General features: G+C 42.9%; 1 protein-coding gene and 1 non-coding gene across 4 annotated transcripts in view; one reads left to right on the top strand and one right to left on the bottom strand.

Moving 5' to 3' along the window:
* The first annotated feature begins 216 nt into the window (after positions 1-216).
* Zmym4 (zinc finger MYM-type containing 4) overlaps positions 217-25,598 on the top strand; it is a 152,877-nt gene continuing 127,495 nt past the window's right edge. For 2 of the 3 annotated variants that reach the window (XM_045149031.1, XM_045149029.1), the window contains exon 1: positions 217-316. In XM_045149031.1, the coding sequence (XP_045004966.1) occupies positions 278-316 (39 nt within the window). In that variant the 5' untranslated portion in view covers positions 217-277. The remainder of the gene's footprint in view (positions 317-25,598) is intronic. The other variant, XM_045149033.1, reaches the window with a different exon arrangement.
* LOC123461379 lies at positions 19,016-19,119 on the bottom strand. Its single transcript, XR_006637660.1, has one exon. It is a non-coding gene; the product is annotated as a small nucleolar RNA U13 (small nucleolar RNA).

Here is a 25,598-nt window from a genome sequence, read left to right as displayed (position 1 = left end):
GAAAATAATCCTACTCACGGGGACCCCTTGGAAGCCATTAACCCCCCGAGTCCCGGGCCCCCCCTTCTCCCGCCCACGCGCACGTCCGTGGGACCCCCCCTCCCCCCAGGAGCTGCGGCCGGCGTGCGGCATCCGCCCCCTTCGTCACTCCCGCGCCTGGCCGGGCTCGGGGCCCCGGGTCGTGGGCAAGAGAGAGCTCGCTGCCGCGAGGCGGCCGTGTCTGCAGTGTGGGCGGGGGCCGGGGGCCGCGGCGGGCTCCGAGCGAGCGGGGCCCAACATGGCGGAGAGAGAGGTGGAGTCCGGCCCCCGAAAGAGGGTAGGTGACGGGAGGCGAGGCCGAAGTCGGGCGGCGGGCGGCGGCGGCGGGGGCGGGGCGCGGCCGGCAGCCTGCGCCGGGTGCCCCGGGGGTCGGGGGCGCCCGGGGCCGCGCTGCCCTCCTCCTGCTCCTCCCCGCGCCCAGGCTCCCCCCCGGGGTGGGGGTGGCGCCGCGGCCCCGGGCTAGGGCTCCTCCGGCAGGTGGGACAAAGATTGGCTGCCGGGGAACGGGGGGTGGGGTGGGGGGTGGGGGGAGAAGGGAGGGGGATGCCCTGGGCTCGGCTCGGTCCTCCCGGCCGCTCGGGGGTGGGGGGGAGGGGGTAGCTCTGCGGGCCACGGGGTTCCCCAAACTCCGGCTTCAGGAAATCTAGAGTCTGGAAGTTTCACCGGGAAGCGGGCAGGTGCTGGCGGGAAGAAGTCACGGAGGGGGGGGGGATCCTCCCCCACTCTCACCCCGAGGAGTCAACCGGGAAGGTTCTTCGGGGACATCGTCGCAAATTCATTTTCCTGCCTCCTTCCCCTCCCCCCTATGGCTGTTATCAAGACCCTAAGTGGAGGTGGTCCTTTCCCACATCCCTCCCCCCATGGGAAGAAGTGCCGTCGGGGTCTTGATGGAGGATTTTTAAAGGAGAAAAATTTTCTTTGACAACTACAGATGTCATGTAGTAATCTAGCGTCTTGACTTGTAATTAGTAACGTGAAAGTGTGTGACAAGTTTTGTCATAACAAGGATGTACCCAGCCAGCCTGTATAGGTGAAGCCATTTCTGCATAGGAGTTGTTGAATATCTTTTATAAAGTTTGTCTTGAAACTTTTCTTATTTAATTGGGAGTGATGTTCTTCAGATTGAGAACAATACTGTTGGTGGAGCAATGTTTTTCAAGGCTTTTCTTTTTCTTCCTACCCTGCTCTAAGCATTGAGTTTCCTATCAGGAGGCTTCCTTCTGGAAACTGTTTCAAAATGATCAGATAGTTGTTAAGCCACCCTAGTAAAGCATAGCTACTTAATTTTGACTGAGATTGCTCTTGCATTTTAGCATAAGATGCGTGATCGCACAAAGACCGAACACCTAACATTTTGAGTGCTTACTGTGTACCTGACATTGTAAAGTGCTTTTTATGTGAAGAGCTTAGCCCCATCGTCTCTATGAGCTCATTTGTACGATGAGGAAATGTAGGCATAGAGAGATTAGGCAATTAAGATATGTAAGCCCTGAGGTTTGAGTGGCAGTTGAATCTGGGGTTGTCCCACTAAAATGCCTGAGTTGGATGCCACTTAGGAGGATCCATCCTTCTTATCCCCATGCTGGGGATTGAACCCAGGGCTTTATAATCTCTCCGTCATTGAGTAACATGCCTATTTCTAGGAGTGTCTTTTACTTGTTTCTTCTAGAAGCTAAAAAAAATAATTTACCAAATGTTGTCCCCCCTCCAGCAATTCATAGGAAAATATTTACAACTATTTAGCAAAATTGAAAATACAGTTTTAAGTTAGAATGCATCCCAGTCCCCTAGATTATAACATTGACATTTTACTAGACAATCACTTTATTATAGTTATCCCATCTATCTTTTTATTTTATCTTTTGTTTATTTGGGGATAGGGGAGAGGCAGATAGAAAGGAGAGAATGGGCACGCCAGGGCCTCCAGCCACTGCAAACGAGTTCCAGTTGCATGTGCCACCTTGTACGTCTGGTTTATGAAGGTACTGGAGAATTGAACCTCAGTCCTCAGGCTTTGCAGGGCAAGTGCCTTAACCATTAAGTCATGTCTCTAGCCCCTCAACCCCATCTATCTTTTTATTGTTTCATTAGTCATTTATATATATATTTTAATTTTTACTTTTATTTATTTATTTGAGAGAGAGAGGCAAAGAGAGAATGAGAATGAATGGGTGCACCAGGGCCTCCAGCTGCTGCAAACAACCTCCTGATGCATGTGTCACCTTGTACATGTGGCTTATGTGGGTCCTGGGGAATCAAACCGGGGTGTTTTGGCCTTGCAGGCCAGCTCCTTAATCACTAAGCCCCTCATTAGTCATTTAAAATTTGTATTTTTAACAATTAAAATATAAAGTTGATAGTCTTAAGTTTGCAAAGTGTTACGTTGTCTTCATGCAGTAATAAGTCATAGAGCAAGTTAAGTTATATGATAGTATGTTCATTTAGAATAAGTATTGGGGGCTATAGAGATTGCTAAATGGTTAGAGGCTCTTGTTTGCAAAACCTGATGCCCAGGTTCAATTCCATAGTATCCATGTTTAAAGCCAGATGTACTAAATAGTGTACTCATACCCATCTGGAGTTCCTTTGAAGTGGTAGGAGGCACTGGAGTGCCAATACTCATTCTGTGTGTCTACCTCTCTCTCTCTCTTAAATAAATAAAATAAATAAATATTAAAAAAATAGACATGAGCAGGGTGTGATAGTGCACACTTTTGATCCCAGCACTTGGGAGGCAGAGGTTGGAGGATCGCTGGGCGTTTGAGGCCATCCTGAGACTACATAGTGAATTCCAGGTCAGTCTGTGTGCTAGAGTGAGACTCCACCTCAAAAAACCCCCCAGAAAACAAAGGGCTGAAGAGATGGCTTAGCTGTTAAGGTAAATTTGCCTGCGAAGTCAGAGGACCCAGGTTCGATTCCCCAGGACCCATGTAAGCCAGATGCACAAGGTGGCACATATGTCTGGAGTTTGTTTGCTGTGGCTGCAGACCCTGGTGTGCTCCTTCTCTCTCTGTCTGTCTCTTCTCTCTTAAATAAATAAGTGAAATATTAAAAAAAGACATGAAAACATTTGTTCATTAAAAAAAGTAATGGGGGCTGGAGAGATGGGTTAGTGGTTAAGGCATTTGCCTGTGAAGCCAAAGGACCCAGGTTCAATTCCCCAGGACCCATATAAGTCAGATGCACAAGAGGCACATGTGTTTGGAGTTCATTTGTAGTGGCTAGAGGCCTTGGTGTGCCTATTCTCTTAATGTTTGTCTCTCTTCTCTCTCTCTGCTTGCAAATAAAATAAAATTAAAAAACTGGGTATGGAATACACTTTTTTTTAAATTGGGTTTTCAAAGTAGGGTCTTATTCTAGTCCAGACTAACCTGGAATTCACTCTTGTTTCTCAGTGTGGTCTGGAACTCAAGGCAGTCGTCCTACCTCTGCCTCCCAAGTGCTGGGATTAAAGGCCAGCAGCCACCATGCCTGGCTGGAACATGTTTTAAAATTTGATACCAGGTTGGAGAAATGGCTTAGCTGTTAAGGCACTTGCCTGTAAAGCCAAAGGACCCAGCTTTAATACCCCAGGACCCATGTAAGCCAAATGCACAAGGTGGTGCATGCATCTGGAGTTCGTTTGCTGTGGCTGCAGGCCCTGGCATCTCCATTCTCTGTCTCTTTTTCTCTCACTCTAAGAAAAAAAAGAAAGAAAATAAATTTTATAATGTTCTTCAATCTGATTAGTTAACTAGTTCTTTTCTTTAAATATATTTTATTTATTTAATGTTTTGGTTTGATGTAGGATCTTGCCGTAGTCCAGGTTGATCTGAATTCAATATGTAATCTCAGGGTGGCCTCAAACTCAGGGCAGTCCTACCTCTGCCTCCCGAGTGCTGGGATTAAAAGGCATGCACCACCATGCCCAGCTTATTTTATTTATTTATTTATTTATTTATTTATTTATTTATTTATTTATTTATTTGAGAGAGGTAGAGAGTTAAAGAGAATGGGCATGCCAGGGCCTCCAGCCACTGCAAACAAACTTCAGATGCATGCATCTCCTGTGCATCTGGTTTATACGGGTCCTGAGGAATCGAACCAGGGTCCTTTGGCTTTACAGGCGAGTGCCTTAACCGCTAAGCCATCTTCTCCAGCCCAGTTCTTAACTTTTCTTGAATAAATGCATATGATATGGTCTTCCAAATAAAACATATAAGATATAATTTCAGCTCTTGGGAGGCAGAAGTAGGAGAATCACTGTGAGCTTGAAGCCACCCTGAAACTACATAGTGAATTCTAGGTCAGCCTGGGCTAGAGCAAAACCCTACCACGAAAATCCAAAACACAAACAAGCAAACAAAAAAACATAAGATAAATCGTCTAGTGTTAATTCAGGAAGATTCATTGATACTGTTGTCATTGACTTTATAGAATGTTCTAGACAATGTCCATGCGCTTTGATAACAGATAAGACTAATTTATTTTTATGAGAAAGAGAAAGAGAGAATTGGTGCACCAGGGCCTTCAACCACTGAAGTTGAACTCCAGCCATGTGTGTCGTCTTGTGCACATGCGTGACCTATGCGTCTGGCCTACGTGGGATCTGGAGAGTCCAACACGGGTCCTTAGGCTTTGCAGGCAATCACCTTAACTGCTAAGACATCTCTCCAGCCCCATTTCTTTTAAAATTTTTTCAATATTGTGCCTCACTGTAGCCCCAGCTGACCTGGAATTCACTATGTAGTCTCAGGCTGCCCTCAAACTCTTGGTGATCCACTAGTCCCGAGTGCTGGGACTAAAGGCATGCGTCACCACACCCTGCTCCCATTTATTTTGTATTTTAAAAAATTTTTTTAGGGAAGAGGGAGAATTGAAATTAGGCTTATTTATTTATTTATTTTTTATTTATTTTTTTAAATCAAGGTAGGGTTTCGTCTATCCCAGGCCGACCTGGGATTTACTATGTAGTCTCAGGGTGTCCTTGAACTCAAAGTGATCCTCCTATCTCTGCCTCCAGAGTGCTGGGATTAAAGCGCCACCATGCCCTGCATTAAATAATTTTTTTCTTTTGTGCTACATTTAAAGTGTCACAATGATTGCAATCAAAACTTTTTTTGTTTTCTCAAGGTAGAGTCTTGCTCTAGCCCAGGCTGACCTGGAATTCACTGGATTCTTAGGGTATCCTCTAACTCATGGAAGTCCTACTTCTGCTTCCCAAGGGTGCTGGGATTAAAGACTTGCTCCACCATGCCTGGCCCTTTTTTCCCCCGTTTATTTTATTTATTTACAGGTACTTATATGTGGTCATGCAGGTGTGTAGTATGCAAGTGATTTTAACCACCAAGCCATCTCCCCAGGCCCTCAAAAAGGCTTGTGTGTGTGTGTGTGTGTGTATTTTGAGACAAGGTCTCACTATGTAGTGTGGGCTGGCCTTGAATGTAGCATATAGATCAGGCACACCTTGAATTAAAGGTTCAGTGAATCACCATGCCCAATTTAGTAGCATTCATTATCCACTCTAGTTCCCTCCTGAGGATCAGATTTAGGAATTTTGATTATTCTGGGTTAGTTTTAGATGGGACAGTGACTGAAGACCATTGTGCCAGAAACTTTAAATTCTGTGTGGACCTTCCTTGTGTTTTAATTTCCTGTATGTATGTAGTCACAACAAGTGTTAGTTACACAAGATTGATTTGATTATAATCAGATTATAGCTGAATGTTCGTCTTTTAATTTTTGGGCTTGGAATAGTAAGAGTATTGTGAATCAGCAATACAACTTTCTATCATCTATCTACACAGAGAGAACCAGGTTCATATCTGACTGTGTATAAGTGAAGCCTAGCATTTCTCTCTGTCTTATCCTAAATCTACAATGTTTGGGAGATATTACGTAAGAATTATTTTAAGATTGTAAAATCTTTGTATTCTAAGAGCTTTTAAGATTCATTAGTTAATTTATCCATAGCTGTTAGAACAATGTATTATGAAGTATAAAATCTAAATCTGGTTGCAGCATTTTGTTGTAAAATACCATACCTTTTCAAAGTTGACATATAGTAACTTTCCTAAATGTATATATTACCTAGTTTAGTAAATTGCATTCATTTTTATGTTCTTTGCATATTGAAATTGAGGTAATTATATATGATATGCTTAAAAAATAGAAAACGTGTTAGTATATTTTCATTTTTGTGAAAAGACACTGATCTTTCTTATCTTGAGGTAGGGTTTCACTCTAGCCCTGACCTGGAATTCACTCTGTTCTCAAGGTGGCCTAGAACTCGTGGTGCTCCACCTACCTCTGCCTCTTGAGTACTGGGATTAAAGGCGTATGCCCAGTTCTTTCTTTTCTTTATGTCTGTATGTTTGTATGTGTTAATTTAGAGAAAGTTGTAAAGGGTACATGTAAGTCTGTGACCTTTTTTGTCTTGTTTTGTTTTGTTTTTTGGAGGTAAAGTTTCATTCTAGTCCAGGCTGACCTGGAATTCACTGTCAGTCTCAGGGTGGCCTTGAACTCATGGTGATCCTCCTAACTCTGCCTCCCAAGTTCTGGGATTAATCCTTAGACTAATTCCAGGTCAGCCTGACCTAGAATGAGACCCTACCTTAGAAACCTCTCCCCCCCCAAAAAAAAAGAGAGAAAGAAAAAGAAAAAGAAGTGACAGGTATAAGGGTGAAGATTTTGTGAAGGGGAAGAAATGCTTGTGGTTTCATATTAAAAATGTATACTGTAGGGGTGGAGAGATGGCTGAGCAGTTTAGGTGCTTGCCTGCCAAGCCTTATGACCTGGGTTCAGTTCCCCATACCCATGTAAAGCCAGATACCCAAAGTGGCACCTGCATTAATATATGGATATGAATGTTAAGAAAAGTACTTGCAGGGCAGTTTGGTTGGCATATATGCATTTAGCTAGACAGCAGCAGGCATTACTCTCCTAGGGCTCATGACCTCCCTTGCTGTAGGCTTTTCTTTTTTTTTGGCATGGTATAGTTTATTTCATTTATTTATTTATTTTTCTCAATTTTTATTAATGTTTTTCATGATTATAAAAATATATCCCATGGTAATACCTTCCCTTCCCCCCTTTCCCCTTTGAAATTCCATTCTCCATATCTCCTCCCCATTCAGTCAGTCTGTCTTTTATTTTGATGTCATGATCTTTTCCTCCTATTATGATGGTCTTGTGTAGGTACTGTCAGGCACTGAGGGATCATGGAGATCCAGGTCATTTTTGTGTCTGGGGGAAGCACATTGTAAGGAGTCCTACCCTTCATTTGGCTCTTACATTCTTTCCACCACCTCTTCTGCATTAGACCCTGAGCCTTGGGAGGTGTGACCAAGATGTTACTCAGTACTCCAGTCACTTCTTTCCAGCATTATGATACCTTCTGAGTTGTCCCAAGGTCACTGCCATCTGAAAAGAGAAGATTCTACCCAAAGTGAGAGTAGCATTAATCTAAGGGTACGAATATTAAGAGAAGTGCTTACTGGGCAGTTTGATAAACATAGTATATACATTTATCCAGACATCAGCAGATATTACAGCCCTAAGGCTCATGACTACCCCTGTTTTAAGTTTTCAGTATCAGGGATGTATTCCCTCCCATGGAGCGGGCCTCCAGTCCAGTTGGAGGGCAGTTGGTTTCCACCATGATAGACATGCCACTATTGCACCCGTTGGCTTATTTGGCTTGGCTGGCCAGTTATAAGGCTTGCATTGTCCACTGTTGAGTATCTTCACTGGTGGTATCTCTTTCTCCCATTGAACTCCTGCCATATGCTTTTGAATAGGTTTTCAATACCAGGGATGTATTCCCTCCCATGGAGCAGGCCTCCAGTCCAATTAGAGAGCAGTAGGTTTCCCCCATAACAAATATGCCACTATGGCCCCCTTCAGCTCATTTGGCCTGGCTGGCCAAACTTAAGGCTTTCAATATTCATTGTTTTTTTTTATCACCACTGACTTTTCTCTCCCGAAAGACTGCATGTTTCATAGCTGGTCAACAGGGAGGTTTTCAGCTCAGCTCCGGTTTGATTTCACAGTGGTCTCCAGCCCAAGCAGGTGTAGTCTTAAGCAATAGGGTATTGCCATCTAGTTTTGATGGGCAACCAAGAACCTGGCCTGTAATGTTTAAGAGGTGTCAGGGACCTCTCTGGCCAACAACTCATTGGAAGGTATCCCACCCCTGTACTGAAATTATTCTACCAACAATCTATAGCTTCTGGGTGTGCCAATAACCCAAAAAGTAGGTTTCCATATGGCTTTTTCATACCATCTTGAATTTTTATTAACTGCCCCCCCACCTTGTTCTTTTTTTAAAAAAACTTTAATTTTTTTTTTTTTAAAGTGGGGCATGGTGGCACACACCTTTAATCCCAGCACTTGGGAGGCAGAGGTAGGAGGATCACCGTGATTTCGATGCCACCCTGAGACTACATAGTGAATTCACCTCAAAAAAACCAAAAAAAAAAAAAAAAAAAAAAAAAACAAAAAAAAAATTAAAAAATTAAATTAAAACACATTAAAAAATTTTTAATTATTAACAGGATGTTTCATATGGATATATCATGTATTGGTACCCTCTTTTTCTTTGTCCCTGCTCCCATTCTGTTGGGGGTGCTCCCCAGTGGGGTTGCAGGTATTTCCCATGGGGTTGTGGTTTATATGTTGTGGGAGCAGCAGTCAGTTATTTTTGGGCGGAGGGAATGCCTCCGGGCATGATGTCTCAACCTGTGGCTCTTACAGTCTTTCTACCCACTCTTCTGCAAAATTCCCTGAGCGGTGGTGGGTGAGTTTTAAGTCTACTTCAGTGACTCTCTTAGGAGCCTCTGGATCTCTGCTTTGGTGGGTGTTGAGTATCCTCAGGGTCTGTCTCCACCCTGTCGCTGATTATCAGGTTCAGCCTGGAAGCAGCACTCTTGTTCTGCTCCCCATTCTGTGTAGATTCAGCTGTGGCTTGGCTGATGGGCAAGGGGTAGGTTATCTCCTCTGGTCTCAACTGCCTTTTAGTGCCTGCCGTGTGTACCCTTTGGTGCAGGGTACTTACTTCCCATTCTATTTTAATATCTTTATTGGGCTAAAAGATGGCTTAGCGGTTAAGGTGCTTGTCTGCAAAGCCAAAGGACCCAGGTTCAACTCCCCAGGATCCATATAAGCCAGATGCACAAGGGGCTGCATGCATCTGGAGTTGGTTTACAGTTGCTGGAGGCCCTGGCATGCCCATTCTCTCTCTCTTTACCTGCTGATTTCTGTGTCTGTCTCTCTCTCAAATAAATAAAAAATAAAAACAAAATATTAAACAAAGAAGTGAAAGCTAGGTGTGGTGGCGCACACCTTTAATCCCAGCACTTGGGAGACAGAAGTAGGAGGATCACCATGAGTTCGAGGCCATCCTGAGGATACATAGTGAATTCCAGGTCAGCCTGGGTTAGAGCAAGACATTACCTCAGAAAAAAAAGTGAGTTTAATATCTTTATTAAAGCTAATTTAGGGCTGGAGAGATATCTTAGTGGTTAGGGCACTTGCTAGCAAAGCCAAAGAATGCAGGTTAGATTCCCCAGTACCCACCTAACTCCAGATGCACTAGGTGGTGCATGTGTCTGAAGTTTGTTTGCAGTGGCTGGAGGCCCTGTAGCACCCATTCTGTCTTATCTGCCCCTCTCTCCAATAACTAAACAGGACTAGAGAGATGGCTTAGCAATTGGAGCACTTGCCTGTAAAGCCAAAGGACCCAGGTTCAATTCTCCAGGACCCACATAAGCCAGATGCACAAGGTGGCACATGCGGCTGGAGTTCATTTGCAGTGGCTGGAGGCTATGATGTGTCCATTCTCTCTCTCAAATAAATAAGTAAAATATTCCAAAAACTAATTTATTTGTGGGGAAGTGATGAAAACTGAGGTCATTTGTCCAATTGAATTTACTTATTTTTTTTTCCGAGAGAATTTTTTACATTGTGGTATGGCCGATTGAGTCCTTGTTATAGTATTTAACGTGTCCCTTGTTCTCATATTTCCCACAAATTACAAGAAAACAGAACAATAGTTTGATTCTGAAACATCAGCATTACTTGAAGGACTTTTGATTTTAATTTTTAAGTTTTATTTATTTGAGAGAGAGTGAAAGAGAGAATGGGCATGCCAAAGCCTCCAGCCACTGCAAATGAACTCCAGCCGCATGTGCCACCTTGTGCATCTGGCTAACGTGGGTCCTGGGGAATTGAACCTGGGTTCTTTGGCTTTGCAGGCAAATGCCTTAACCACTAAGTCATCCCGCCAGCCCAGGACTTTTAATTATTACGTTGTCCAGGCTATATTTTAGACCAATTAATCAGAATCTATGGGGTGAAATCTGAGCACCAGTATTTAAAAACATTGTCCAACTGACTGAAGCTAAAATTTACTGGTTGAAATGATAGAGCTTGATAGGATTTAAATCATTTTGAGAATGAAAGGGGTTGCTATCATTGTAGTGGGACATTTAGCCATAAAAATTAGGAGCCCTAGTGGTCATCCTCACTCATTCTCCCTTTTTCTCTTACTTATCACTTTGTGTGTGTGTGTGTGTGTGTGTGTGTGTGTGTGTGTGTGTGGTGTGGGTTTGTAAGAATGAATCTTGCATGTAGAAGTCAGAGGACAATTTAAGGATTAGTCCATGCCTTTCCACCTTGTTTGAGGAAGGATTTCTCTCTGATTCCTTGCTGTTCACTGTGAGCTTTCCATGTTGCTCAGTGTGCTGAGATTATAGAAGCCCGCCAAAGCTTCCAGGTTTTTATGTGGGGTATAAGGGATTATTTGAGTGCAAGTATATGCATGTGCTAGGGTCTCTTGCCTCGCAAACAAACTCTGGACAGATGCACCACTTTTTGTCTGGCCTCTGTGGGTGCTGGAGATTGGCACCTGGAATGGCAAGCTTTGTAATCAAGCACCTTTAACTGTTAAACCATCTCCACCGCCCTGAAACTTTTTTCTTTAATGGCATCTACAAGATCTAATAATCACATGATCTGTGGATGATTTTCAGAGATATTTTTATTTGGTCTTTCTGTTTATTTACTTGGCAGGGGAAGGGAGGCAGAGAGCGAGCAAGAGAGCAGGGGAATGGGTGACTAGGGCCTCTAGCCATTGCAGATGAGCTCCAGACACATGCGCCACCTTGTGCATCTGGCTTATGTGGGTACTGGGGAACTGAACCTTCCCAGGCAAGCACCTTAACTGCTAAGCCATCCCTCCAGCCCCATTTGGTCTTTGTTAGACAGCTGGCTTTATTACCTTTCTCTCCTCAGCGTTTTATTTTTCTTGGGCAATTTCTTCTATAGTAGTATTTTGAAATACCTTTTGAGATTTCCTTTCTAGCTGTTTGCTTTTGTCTTGTTTGTAAAATTTAAAATGTTTTTCTTTTTCCCCAAGCCAAGCAAAAGTTTATTCAAAGTGAACATAAGAGGTATAGAAACAAAGACTCCCTGTGAGGGGAGGGTGTCTGGAACCGGGATCCTTTAGATTATATTTTGGGTAGGGTTATTTGGGCATATCTTTGTACATGTTTGTGCCTATGCATTTGCATGAGGAGGCCAGAGGCCAACCCCAGGTATGCCATCCATCCCCTTTTACATTCTTTTATTATTTATTTTTATTTTATTTTTGAGGTAGGGTTTCACTCTAGTCCAGGCTGACCTGGAATTCACTATGTAATCTCAGGGTGGCTTTGAACTCACGGTGATCCTCCTACCTCTCCTCCCGAGTGATGTGTGCCACCATGCCCAGCTATTTTATATTTTGAGAGAGAGAGACAGAGAGAATGGGCGCACCAGGGCCTTTCAGCTGCTGTGAATGAACTCTGGAGTTGTGCACTCCTTTGTGTGCATGTGCGACATTGCACATTTATGTCACTGTGCCTCTGGCTACATGGGACCTGCAGATTTGAACATGTGTTCTTAGGGTTCGCACGCAAGCGCTTTGACCTAAGCCATCTCTCTAGCCCCTGTCCACCTCTTTTTAGATAAGGTTTCTCATTGGCCTGAAGCTCACTAATTAGGGTAGACTGGCTGATTAGTGAGCTCCAGGAAGCACATATCGCCACCTCCCTAGTGCTGAGTTAGTCATGTGCCACTGTGCTTGGCGTTGATAGTGCTGGGGCCCTATTTCAGATCATCGCGCTGTGGAAGCAAGGGCTTCACCAGCCTAACTCCCCAGCCCTCCACATGTCTTTTGCAGTGTCACGAATGTTGCAAATTCACTATGCCTAGAACTGAACACTCTCCCTCTTTTGGGTTTTTGAGGTAGGGTCTTGCTCTAGCCCAGGCTGTCCTGGAATTCACTATGTATTCTCAGAGTGGCTTTGAACTCACAGTGATCCTCCTATCTCTGCTTCCTATGTGTTGAGATTAAAGCTGTGTGCTACCCTGCCCAGTGTAGAACTGAACTCTTTAAAAACTATTATTTATTTATGTACTTATGTGAGAGAATGAATGGGCATGTCAGGGCCTCCTCTTGGTGCTGCAACCAACTCCACACATGTGCTCACTTGTAGGTCTGGTGTTAATGTGGGTACTGGTAAATCGAACCGGGGCCGACAAGCACCTTTGACTGCTGAGCCATCTCCACAGCCAGCGACTGAACTCTTACTTCTTCCTTCCTGGCCAGTCTCCTCCTAGGAATGTTTTTCTGTATGTATTCTCTTTTAGTTACTGGTTTATGGTCGCCCAGTTTAGAAGCATGAGTCATCCTCGCCTCTAACCTTTTCCTTATTATCTAGTTTTAATTGCTAATTAAGTCTTGTTGAAACTATATCAAATAGGCTTCAGAAAACCTTTTTGCTTTTCTACTGCTACCACACTATTTATGATACTCTTTTGTTTGTCTTTTTTCATTAAGAAATATTTTTATGTCTTTGCAAGTGAACTTCAGCCATATGTGCTGCTTTGTGCGTCTGGCTTTACGTGGGTACTGGAAAATCAAGCCTGGCCCATCAGGCTTTATACATAAGCCCCTTAACCACTAAGCTCTTTTTCTAGCCTGTTTTGTGTTTTAATTTTCCTTGTCCTTAGAACAGGACTTTTTTTTTCAATTTTTTTTTTTTGAGGTAGGTTCTCACTCTAATTCAGGCTGACCCAGACCTCACCCTGTAGCTCAAGTTGGCCTTGAACTCACAGCAATACTCTTCTTTCCTCAGTCTCTGGAGTGTTGGGACTAAAGGTGTGTACCTACACGTGTGGCTCTTTTTATTTTTTAGGAAGGCTTTGACTGTGTACTCCAGATTGCCAGGAACTTACTATCTTCTTGCCCTTTCCTCCCTAGCTCCCTGATGCTGGTATTAGGAGTGCGTGTCACTGTTCCCGATTCCTTGCTCTACAACTTGTTTGTCTTCTCCTTTCTGTACTCGTTCCTTTATCCTATTCATTTTTGTGTGCTTGGAGACAGATTTATCTTTGAAAATAAAAATCTGATATAAGGTAACCAACCAGTTGGTCCTTTTTTTTTTTTTTCAAGGTAGGGTCTCACTCAGGTCCAGGCTGACCTGGAATTCACAATATAGTCTCAGGGTGGCGTCGAACTCATGATGATCCTCTTACCTCTGCCTCCTGAGTGCTGGGATTAAAGGCTTGTGCCACTATGCCCAGCTCAGTTGGCTCTCTTTAAAAAAAAATTAGAGGGAATGAGAATGGGTGTGGCAGGGCCTCATGCCACTGCAAAGGAACTCAGGATGCTTGTGCCACTTGGTGTATCTGACTTTATGTAGGAACTGGGGAATCAACCCAGGATGTCAAGCTTTGTAAGAAAGTACCTTTAACCACTAAGCCATCTCTCCAGCTCCCAGTTTGCTCTTTTTAATATCATTCCAGTTCCCTAAGGTATGTACAAATTAAAGTTTCTCCCTGTGGCAAGAAGTTTGTCTCATATCCCTGATTATTTTTTTTTAATATTATTTATTTATTTATTTGACAGAGAAAGAGAGAGAGAGAGAGAGAGAGAATGGGTGCCAGGGCCTCCAGCCACTGCAAATGAACTTCAGACTTGTGTGCCCCCGTGTGCATCTGGCTAACGTGGGTCCTGGGGAATTGAACCTGGGTTCTTTGGCTTTGCAGGCAAATGCCTTAACCACTAAGCCATCCCGCCAGCCCAGGACTTTTAATTATTACGTTGTCCAGGCTATATTTTAGACCAATTAATCAGAATCTATGGGGTGAAATCTGAGCACCAGTATTTAAAAACATTGTCCAACTGACTGAAGCTAAAATTTACTGGTTGAAATGATAGAGCTTGATAGGATTTAAATCATTTTGAGAATGAAAGGGGTTGCTATCATTGTAGTGGGACATTTAGCCATAAAAATTAGGAGCCCTAGTGGTCATCCTCACTCATTCTCCCTTTTTCTCTTACTTATCACTTTGTGTGTGTGTGTGTGTGTGTGTGTGTGTGTGTGTGTGTGTGTGTGGTGTGGGTTTGTAAGAATGAATCTTGCATGTAGAAGTCAGAGGACAATTTAAGGATTAGTCCATGCCTTTCCACCTTGTTTGAGGAAGGATTTCTCTCTGATTCCTTGCTGTTCACTGTGAGCTTTCCATGTTGCTCAGTGTGCTGAGATTATAGAAGCCCGCCAAAGCTTCCAGGTTTTTATGTGGGGTATAAGGGATTATTTGAGTGCAAGTATATGCATGTGCTAGGGTCTCTTGCCTCGCAAACAAACTCTGGACAGATGCACCACTTTTTGTCTGGCCTCTGTGGGTGCTGGAGATTGGCACCTGGAATGGCAAGCTTTGTAATCAAGCACCTGGTAATGGGGTTTTGTTTTCTTTTTCACATGTGTGTAGCATGTGTGACATTTGCATGTGATGTATACATGTGTGTGTGTTATTGTGGTGCCCTGCACTAGCCTGCAGTGCTCTGAGGAGAAAATCAGGTATCCTCCTCCATCACATACCTTCCTGTTTTTCCCATGTTGGAGTCTCTTAACTGATTCCAGAACTTGCTTTCCGTGAGCCACAGTTATTCCCTGGTCTCCTTATCCCACAGGACCAGGGTTACAGATGTGGGTATCCATCATGCTCAGCTTTTTACATGGATTCTGCATATTTGAACTCATGTTGTCTCAGGCCTTAATGCTTGTATAGGAAGTGATCTTGACTGCTGAGCCTTCTGGGGCTCTGATTTTTTTTTTTTTTTTTGCTTGGTTTTTGAGACAGGGTCTCACTCTAGCTCATGCTGACCTGGAATTCACTGTATAGTCTCAGGGTGACCTCGAACTCACGGCGATCCTACGTATGCCTCCCGAGTGCTGGGATTAAAGGTGTGTTCCACCATGCCCGGCAGATTTTTAAAAATGACTTAAACAGAATTACAGAAAAAGCACACTCACACCTACCCATACACTAACTGTAGAGGAATAGTTCCTACTTGCTGAGCCTTCATTCTGTCATTTAGACGGCACCTTTTTAAAAAGTATTTTTTATTTTATTTATTTATGAGAGAGAGAGAGAAAGAGTGAGGGAGGGAGAGAAGAGAATGGGCGCACCAGGGCCTCTAGCCACTGCAAACAAACTCCAGACCACATGAACTACCTTGTGAATCTGGCTTTATGTGGGTACTGGGGACTAGAACCTGGGTCCTTAGGCTTTGTAGGCAGATGCCTCAACCAGTAAGCCATCTCTTCAGCCCCGGCTATCTTTTCTTTACAACTTAGAATCAGGTTAAAATGTAGGGATAAGACATTTACTTTCTCCCTCTTTTCCAAGGTTTTTACATCCTGACCTATAATTTTTTTCTTGGTTGGATAGCATTGAGATTATCAGTTAACTTTATGAGATTTAGTCTCTTGCAAGGTTATATTGCTACTTTTTGGCCCAGGTAGAGCAAGTAGACCATCATTATAGGTGCAATCCACTTATTTAACAAATATTTAGGACATAGGCCAGGCATGATTCCAAGTGTTAGGCCTGAGGCAGCAGAAAGAATGATTTTTTTTTTTTTTTTTTTAGGACAAGACAGAAAATAAAGAAGAAATAGATAAATAATGTCATTTAGTGAAAAGAATCATGTAATGCTGGATAGTCTAATAGTAATTCGGTGAAACAATAATGGAGACATCGGGCTGGAGAGATGGCTTAGCGGTTAAGCGCTTGCCTGTGAAGCCTAAGGACCCTGGTTCGAGGCTCGGTTCCCCAGGTCCCACGTTAGCCAGATGCACAAGGGGGCGCACGCGTCTGGAGTTCGTTTGCAGAGGCTGGAAGCCCTGGCGCGCCCATTCTCTCTCTCTCCCTCTATCTGTCTTTCTCTCTGTGTCTGTTGCTCTCAAATAAATAAATAAATAATAAAAAAAAATAAAAAAAATAATGGAGACGTCTCTGAAAAGCCTATAATGAACATGTCTTTATTTTTAAATATTTTTATTTATGTACAAAGAGAAAAAAGAGAGAGGGAGAGAGAGGGAGAGAACATGTATGCCAGAGCCTCTTGCTGCTGCAAACAGACTCTAGATGTAAGCACCACTGTGCATTTGGCTTTATGTGGGTACTGGGGAATCAAACCTAGTCAGTCAACCTTTGCAAGCAAGTGACTTAACCATTGAGCCATCTCTTCAGCTCCTCGATGAACATGTCTTTAAATTCCTTTGAGCTCAGTGTGGTGGTGCATCTCAGTTCTTGGGAAGCTGAGACAGGAGGATCACCTCTGTTTTGTGGCTGTCCTGTGCTGTATTCTGAGTTCTAGGGAAGCCTGGACTGTAGAACAAGTCTCTGTCTTAACAAAAAGTTTTTGGCTCATTTATAGGAGTTCAACTTCAGATAGCTTATATGGTAAGTAGAGGATCAATTAGGAGGGTATAATGATACCAAATCCTTTAAACAAATTTTATTTATTTGAGAGAGAGGGAGGGAGGAAAGAAGAGAGGAAGGGAGAGAATGAATGAGAACATGAATGCTCCTGGGCCTCCAGCCACTGCAAACAAATTCCATATGCATGTACCACCTTGTGCATCTGGTTTATGTGGGTACTGGGGAATTGAACCGCAGTCCCTAGGTTTTCCAGGCAAGTGCCATAACTGCTAAGCCATCTCTAGCCCACAAATCTTTTTTTGTTTTTTTGGGGCGGTTCTGAGGTAGGGTCTCACTCTAGCTCAGGCTGACCTGGAATTCACTATATAGTCTCATGGTAACCTTGAACTCATGGCCACCATATCCGGCTACAAATCTTTCTTTTTGAAGCTATTTTAAAAATATTTTTAATATATTTTAATTTGAGATAGCTGGGTGTGGTAGTGCACACCTTCAATCCTAGCACTTGGGAGGCAGAGGTAGGATTGCTTTGTGTTCTAGCCTGGGCTAGAGTGAGACCATACCTCCAAAAGAGAGAGAGACACACACAGAGAATGAGATTGAAAAAGAGAATAAGAATGTGTATATATTGGTACTGCAGTACTTCTAGCTGCCATAAACAAACTGTAGATGTATGCACCACTTTGTGCATCTGGCTTCATGTGGGTAATGGGGAATAAAACCAAGCCTTTAGGTTTTGCAAGCAAATGTAATTAACAGCTGAGCTACCACCCCAGTCCCATAATTTGGGTTTGAATATAATCATTAGAGTAGGATTAAGGTGATAATTGGTTGCCATATATTTTGGAGATAGAACCCCTAGGATTTATGGATGAATAGGGAAATGAAGACTGTTGACTTTTAGGTTCTCAGCTTAAAGTCCATGCATCCTTTTTATTCTCTCTCTGTGCTGGGGATTGAACCCCAGGCCTCACACATTAGTCAAGTTCTCTGCCACTGAAACACATTCTCAGTCCAAAGAGCCAGGAACCGAGTACACACAGTAGTGGGGTAGTGGGTGCCGAAAAGGCAAGCAATTCTGGTTGTTGATGTCTGTGTTTTTGTTTTTTTGAGATTGGAATTCACTTCATAGCCCCAGGCTGGCCTCACAGCAATCTTCCTACCTCTGCCTTCTCAGTGTTGGGTTTAAAGGAATGTGCCATCATGCCTGGCTTCTACTTTTTTGTTTTTGTTTTTGTTTTTTCGAGGTAGGCTCTCACTCTGTCCCAGGATGACCTGGAATTCACTATGTAGTCTCAGGGTGGCCTTGAACTCATGGCGGTCCTCCTACCTCTGCCTCCCTCCGGAGTGCTGGGATTAAAGGCATGCGCCATCACGCCTGGCTTTATTTACTTATTTATTTATTTATTTGGTTTCTTTCAACTCTGTAGCCCAGGTTGGCCTTGAACTCAGCAATTCTCTCAGTCTGTCTCCCAAGTGTTGGGATTAAGGAAGTGTGCCACCACATCTGGTTCTTTTTATTTATTTATTTATATTTATATATATATTTATTTTTTTTTTAAAGTTTTTATTAGCATTTTCCATGATTATAAAAAAAATCCCATGGTAATTCCCTCCCTCCCCACCCTCTTTTTTTAAAAAAAATTATTTATTTGTGAGGGGAGAGAGAGAAGAATATAAGTAAGTACAGGTGTCAGAACATATTCCATATACATGTGCCATTTTGTGCATCTGGCTTTATGTGGGTACTTGGCAATCGAAACTGGGCTGTCAAACTTCGCAAGGAAATACCTTTAACTACTGAGCAATCTTTCTGGCCCAAAATTTGTTTTCCAAGGTACTTTATTTATTTATTTATTTATTTATTTATTTTTTCCAAGGTACTTTAGCAACTGAACTCTATCACTACCCCTTGTTGTTTGCTTTGAGACAGGGATTTGCTAAATATAACACAGGCTGGCCTTGAAAACTTGATCCTCCTGCCTTTGCTTCCTTAAAACAAGATTATAGGCATGTGGCACCATACCTGACCATTTTCTCAGTTTGTGTGTGTGCACTTGTATTTAGCACTTAAATTTGTACCCTAAGCATTTGATCTTCTCTTCTCTTCTCTTCTCTTCTCTTCTCTTCTCTTCTCTTCTCTTCTCTTCTCTTCTCTTCTCTTCTCTTCTCTTCTCTTCTCTTCTCTTCTCTTCTCCTCTTCTCTTCTCTTCTCACTTCACATCAGACGGGTAATGTGCCAGAGCGTAACAAGGTTTGTGGGAGGCACACGTCACGCAAGTGCGTGAACACCCAATCATCACGCTTATGAACCAGTAAAAGGATCTTGACTTTCATTAAACAAAAATCTGCTGGGTGTGGTGGTACATGCCTTTAATCCCATCACTCAGGAGGCAGAGGTAGGATCACTGAATTCAAGGCCATCCTAAGACAGCATAGTGAATTCCAGGTTAGCCTGAGCTAGAGTGAAACCCTACCTAAAACAACAACAACAACAACAACAAGCTGGGCGTGGTGGCACATGCCTTTTAAGGCCACCCTGAGACTACATAGCAAATTCCAGGTCAGCCTGGGCTAGAGGGAGACCCTACCTTGTAACAACCAAAACAAACAAAACAACAACTCCTTAACTGCCAAGCCATTTCCCCAACAATAACAACAAAAGACAAAAAAATTTATCTAAAAATCTGCAGAGCAATGTGGTGCAAACCTGTAATCCCAGCACTTTGGAGGCAGAGGCAGGAGGATAGATATGAACAGCCAGCCTGGTCCACTTTGTGAGTTCAGGTTAGCCAAGACGCTGTCTCAAAAAAAAAACCCACAAAAAAGTGAAAACCTAGTCGGGCATGGTGGTGCATGCCTTTAATCCCAGGCAGAGGTAGGGGGATCACCATGAGTTCAGGGTCAACCACCCCCCCCCCCGCAAAAAAAAAGTGAAAACCTTTATTGTACCACACTGGTTGCTTAATATTCTATATGACATGGAAATACCATAACATAGGAACATTTTTCCACTTTTAAAAATATTTTTAAATTTTTTATATGAGTGAGTGAGTGAGAGAGGGACAAAGAGAATTGGCATGCCAGGGCCCCTGGGTTCTATAATAGAGTTCTAGGTGTGAGTGCCACCTTATGCGGCTGGTTTAGGTGGGATGTGGTGAGTTGAACATGGGTCCTTAGGCTTGGCAGCCAAGCCCCTTAACCACTAAGCCATCTATCTAGCCCCATCTTTCCACTTTTGTTTGAGAATTTTTTCTTATTAAAAAGGGCCTAGCTCAGCATGGTAGCATGAGTCTTTAATCCTAGCACTCAGGAGGCAGAGGGTGGAGGTTTTTTGTGAGTTTGAGGCCACTCTGAGAATACAGAATGAGTTCCAGGTCAATCTAGGCTAGAGACCCTATCTCAAAAAAGCCAATAAACAGGAGGAATTGGTGGTCTAGAAGCATGATAAAAAATAGAGGATGTCTTTATGATGAATCAAGATATTCTAAAATTGATTGTGGTAGTTGTTGCAAAACCCAGTGAACATGCTAAAAATTATTGAGCTGTATAATTTAAATGAATTGCACAGCACATGAATTCTTGTTTATGTATTAGAGAGAGAGAGAGAGAGAGAGAATTGGCATGCCAGGGCCTTCAGCCACTGAAGATGAACTCTATAGGCATGCACCACTTTATGCAACTGGCTTACATGGGTCTTGGGGAATTGAACCTGGGTCCTTAGGATTTGCAGGCAAGTGCCTTAGCCACTAAGCCGGGCCTCCAGCCCATGAATTCTGTTTCAATAATGCTATTTATTATAAAGGAATAGGATCGGAGAGATGGCTTAGCAGTTATATGGCCCTTGTTTATAGAGCCTAAGAATACAAGTTCAATTCCTAGTACCAGTATAAGCAAGATGTACAAGCAGGCATCTGGGGTTCGTTTGCAGTGGCTAGAGGCTGCTGCGCCTATTCTCTCTCTCTCTTTATCTTTCTGCCCCTTTCTTGCTCTCTCCAATAAATTAAAAAAAAATGCTTAAAAAAATTATACATCGGCCAGATGTGGTGGCACATTCCTTTAATTTAGCCCTCAGGAGGCAGAGGTAGGAGGATTGCTGAGAGTTCAAGGCCACCCTGAGACTACATAGTGAATTCTACATCATCTTGAGCTAGAGCAAGAGCAAGACCCTATCTCGAAAAACAAAACAAAAAATATACATCATGACAAGTTGCTTTCATGCCAGTGGAATGCAAGGTTGGGTCACTATATGCAAATCAATAAATATAATTCAACATACAAATAAACTAAGGACATAAATCATGATCATCAGCATACCTTCATAATGAAAGTCTGGAGAAATTAGAAATAGCTATAACATACCTCCAAATAATAAAGGCTATAGCCAACATTAAGGGAGCCACTGTCTTCACTTTTTTTTTTTTTTTTTGTTATTTGAGGTAGGATCTCACTTGAGCTCAGGCTGACCTGGAATTCACTATGTCATCTCAGGGTGGCCTCAAACTCATGGTGATCCTCCTACCTCTGCCTCCTGAGTGCTGGGATTAAAGGTGTGCGCTACCAAGCCTGGCTGTCTTCACTTTTTAAAAAGACATTTTTATATTTGTTTATACAATTATTAGAGAAAGAGAGAGAGGGAGAAAGTATAAATGAGAATGGGTATGCCAGAGCCTCCAGCTACTGCAGATGAACTCTAGATGTATGCGCTACCATGCACATCTGGTTTATGTGGGGTCTGGGGAGTCAAATCTGGGCTCTTAGGCTTCACAGGCAAGTGCCTTAACTTCTAAGCCATCTCTTTAGCCCCTTTGTCTTTGCTTTTTTTCATTATAATTCTTGAAGTCTTAGCTAGCAAAAGGGCCAGGTGTAGTGGCACACACCTCTCATGTCAGCACATGGGAGGCAGAGGTAGGAAGATTTCTGTAGTTCAAGGCCAATCTGAGACTCGGTAGTAAATTCCAGGTCAGCCTGGGCTAGATTGAGATGCTACCTTAACAAACCAAAAATTAAAAACCAAACCAAAACAAAAAACCTAAAAGGGGCTAGGTGTGGGGGTGCACGCCCTTAATCTCAGTGCTCTGGAGGCAGTGGTTAGGAGGATTGTTGTGAGTTGGGGGTCAGCTTGGGCTAGATTAAGACGTTACCTCCAAAAAATAACAAACAAACAAACAAAGACCCTCCCAAAATACTAAACTGCTGGACTGTGTAGATCTTGGTAAGAGCTTTATGAACAGGAAATAGCGCCAATAATGGGATACAAGAAATTAAAGTTGTTTTTTTTTTTTACAGTAAAGGAAGTTTATCAGCAGAACTAACAGGAAACATGCAGAATGGGAGAACATGTTTACCAGTTATTTCTCTAATAGGTTGATTTCTAGAAAATATAAAGAGTTGCAAAAAATATCCCCCTCCAAAAAGTCATCCATACCCCCAAAAAACCCTGCCAGTCAATAAATAGGCTAACAAAATGAACAGACTGTCCTCAAAAGACAGACATTTTAAAAACAGGCCAATAAATTAAAAAAAAAGGTTCAGTGCCCTTAGCCATTAAGGAAAAAGTATTAAAATCACTGAGATTTCCTTTCGCCCCAGTCAGAATACCTGTCATTAAGAACACTAATGACAGCCATTGCTGGCGAGGTTGTGGGGTTGAGTATAATGCCAACTGGTTCAACCACTATGGAAATTATTGTGGAGGTTTCTCAGGAAGCTGAAAACTGAACTGTCAAATGACCCAGCCATACCACTCCTGGCATCTGCACAAAGGACTCTCTCTTCCACCAAATAAATACTTGCCACAGCCGTGTTCATTGCTGCTCTCTACTCACAGTTGAATCAACTTGACATACTCATCAGCTGATGAACTCTCACCAAGCCTCCTACCTCTGCCTTTCAAGTGCTGGGATTAGATGTGTCTGCCACCGTGCCTGGCTCTAGTCTGTCTTTTATTTTGATGTCATCTTTTCCTTCTATTATGATGATCTTGTGTAGGTAGTGTCAGGCACTGCGAGGTCATGGTTATCCCAGCCATTTTGTGTCTGGAGAAGCATGTTGTAAGGAGTCCTACCCTTCCTTTGGCTCTTACATTCTTTCTGCCATCTCTTCCACAGTGGATCCTGAGCCTTGGAAGGTGTGATAGAGATATTGCAGTGCTGAGCACTCCTCTGTCACTTCTTCTTAGCACCATGGTGCGTTCTGAGTCATCCCAAGGTCACTGCCATCTGAAAAGAGAAGGTTCTCTACCAGAAGCGAGAGTAGCATTAATATATGGGTATGAATATTAAGAGAAGTGCTTACTGGGCAGTTTGGTGAGCATAGTATATACATTTAGCCAGACAGTAGCAGATGTTACACCTAGGGCTCATGACCCCTGTTGTAGGTTTTCAGCATCAAGGATGTAGTTTCTCCCATGGAGCAGCAGTCCAATTAGAGAGCAGTTGATTTCCCCCATATAACAGATAAGCTGCTGTTGCACGCTTCTGCTCATTTGGTCTGGCTTGCCAAATTTAAGGCATACAGTGTCCATTGTTGAGTATCTCCACCAGTGATTGCTTTCTCTTCCATTGAATTGCATACAGCATAGCTTTTTCCAGCTTTCTGTCAGCTGCTCTACATGGAGGAGGTTTTTCAGCTCAGTTCCAGCAGGATTTCTCAGTGGCCTTGCAGTCCAAGTATGTCTTACCATCTATTCCTGGTGGGAAACCAAGGGCTTCTGCAATGGCCTGTAATGTTTTGGAGGCATCAGTGACTTCCCAGGCCAACAACCTACTGAAGGTATCCCATCCCTGTCACTGACTATTTTCTAGTGACAGTCTATGGTTTCTGGGTACACCATTATCCAAAGAAGTGGATTTCCATATGGCTTGTTCATAACAAATTAAATATTTTATGGTATTATTTATTCATTACAGAGAGGCACAGAGAGTGAGAGAAATAAAAAAAATAAAAAAAGCTGGGTGTGGTGGCGCATGTCTTTAATCCCAGCGTTCGGGAGGCAGTGGTAGGAGGATCACCGAGAGTTTGAGGCCACCCTGAGGATACATAGTATATATTCCAGGTCAGCCTGAGCTAGAGTGAGACCCTACCTCAGAAAACCTAAAAAATAAAATTAAAAAAAATAAATAAAAATTAAAAAATAAAACGGAGAAATGAAATTTGTAGGAAAATGGGTAGAATTGAAAAAAAAAAGAAAAATTATACTAAAAATTTGTAATCATACTAACTCAATCCAGAAGAACAATAATCACATGTTCTCATACCAACTTGTAATATGGATCCTGAATTATAAAGTCTAAATGTACGTAAATAAGGGGATTGGGAGTGAGAATGTGCTATGATTTGAAAATGAAGACCATGAAAGGGAGGGGCCGCAAGAGATGACCTTAATGGAAGCAGAGCACAAAAAGACACATGTAGTATGAAAACAGAACGGAGGCTGTGTGGGCTGGAGAAATGGCTTAGTGGTTAAGGGGCTTGCCTGCGAAGCCTAAGGACCCCAGTTCAATTCCTCATTACCCACATAAGCCCTATGCACAAGGTGGTGCATGCGTCTTGACTTCATTTGTAGTGGCTGGCGGCCTGTGCGTCCCCTTTATCTATTTGCCTCTTCCTCTTTCTGTCCTCTCCCCAAACATGAATGAATGAATGAATAAATAAATAAATAAATAATAATTAAAAAAAGAGGTTGTGTTGGTGAGGTAGGAGGAGGGAGGGTGTTTGGGGGAAACAGGAAGAAAGGGAAATAGAAACAAAATCTGCTTAGAACCAGCCTTTATCCTGTCAAAACAAGCCAGGCAGGGCTGCATACCAAGGCTGAGTTCCATACTGAAAGAAACTGGTGGAGAGATGGCTTAGCAGTTAAGCCTCCTGCCTGTAAAAGCCAAAGGATCCAGGTTCGATTCCCTAGGACCCACCTAAGCCAGGTGCACAAGGTGGTGCATGCATCTGGAGTTTTCAGTGCTGGAGGCCCTGGTGTGCCAATTCTCTCTATCTCTTTCAAATAAATAAATTAGTTTAAAAATTAAAAAAATGAAACTGCTAGAAGTAGAGTCATGGGGCTGGGGAATGGCTCAGCGGTTAGCAGTGTTTGCTTGCAAATCCTCCTGACCCGGGTTCAATTCTTAACACTCACAGAAATTCTAATGCTATTGTGATCCCATGGGAGGTGAAGCCAGCTAATCTGATCTAGCAGCAGCAAGAGCCTTGTTTCAGAGAATTTGGGACACATACATCTTGATGTTGTCCTATCACCTCTACACGTGCATCATGGAATGCACACGTGTGTACACATGCATGTACATACCACATACAAATTAATAAAAGCTTAAAAACAGCCATGTTCCACATTTAGATGTTCCACTCATTGGCAGATTGCATGTATGAAATTGTTCCCTTAGAGCTGAACAGTTTCTGTGTCGTAGTTGATGCAGTCATCAAGTAGTTGTAGTTTCAGGCAATCTTGGGTTTGTGGGAATGCTGATGTGAGCAAACACACTGCATCACCAGTTGAATACATGTGTAGCACGTCTGGTGGTAATACTTGATAATGGTATTAAAGAACACTGCTACTGGTCTGTATGTTTTCTGTTTTTACATTTTAAAAATTATTTATTTATTTATTTGCAAGCAAAGAGAAAGAGAATATGAGAATAGGTGTGACAGGGCCTCCAGCCACTGCAAATGAACTCTAGATACGTATGCCACTTTATGTATCTGGCTTTACATGGGTACTAGGGAATCAGTCCTGGGTCATTAGGCTCTGTAGGCAAATGCCTTAACTGCTGGGCCATCTCTCCAACCCTCTG

The sequence above is a fragment of the Jaculus jaculus genome, chromosome 5 (genome assembly GCF_020740685.1).
Source record: "Jaculus jaculus isolate mJacJac1 chromosome 5, mJacJac1.mat.Y.cur, whole genome shotgun sequence".
NCBI lineage: Eukaryota > Metazoa > Chordata > Mammalia > Rodentia > Dipodidae > Jaculus > Jaculus jaculus.
This window is presented reverse-complemented; position numbering and strand designations above follow the sequence as displayed.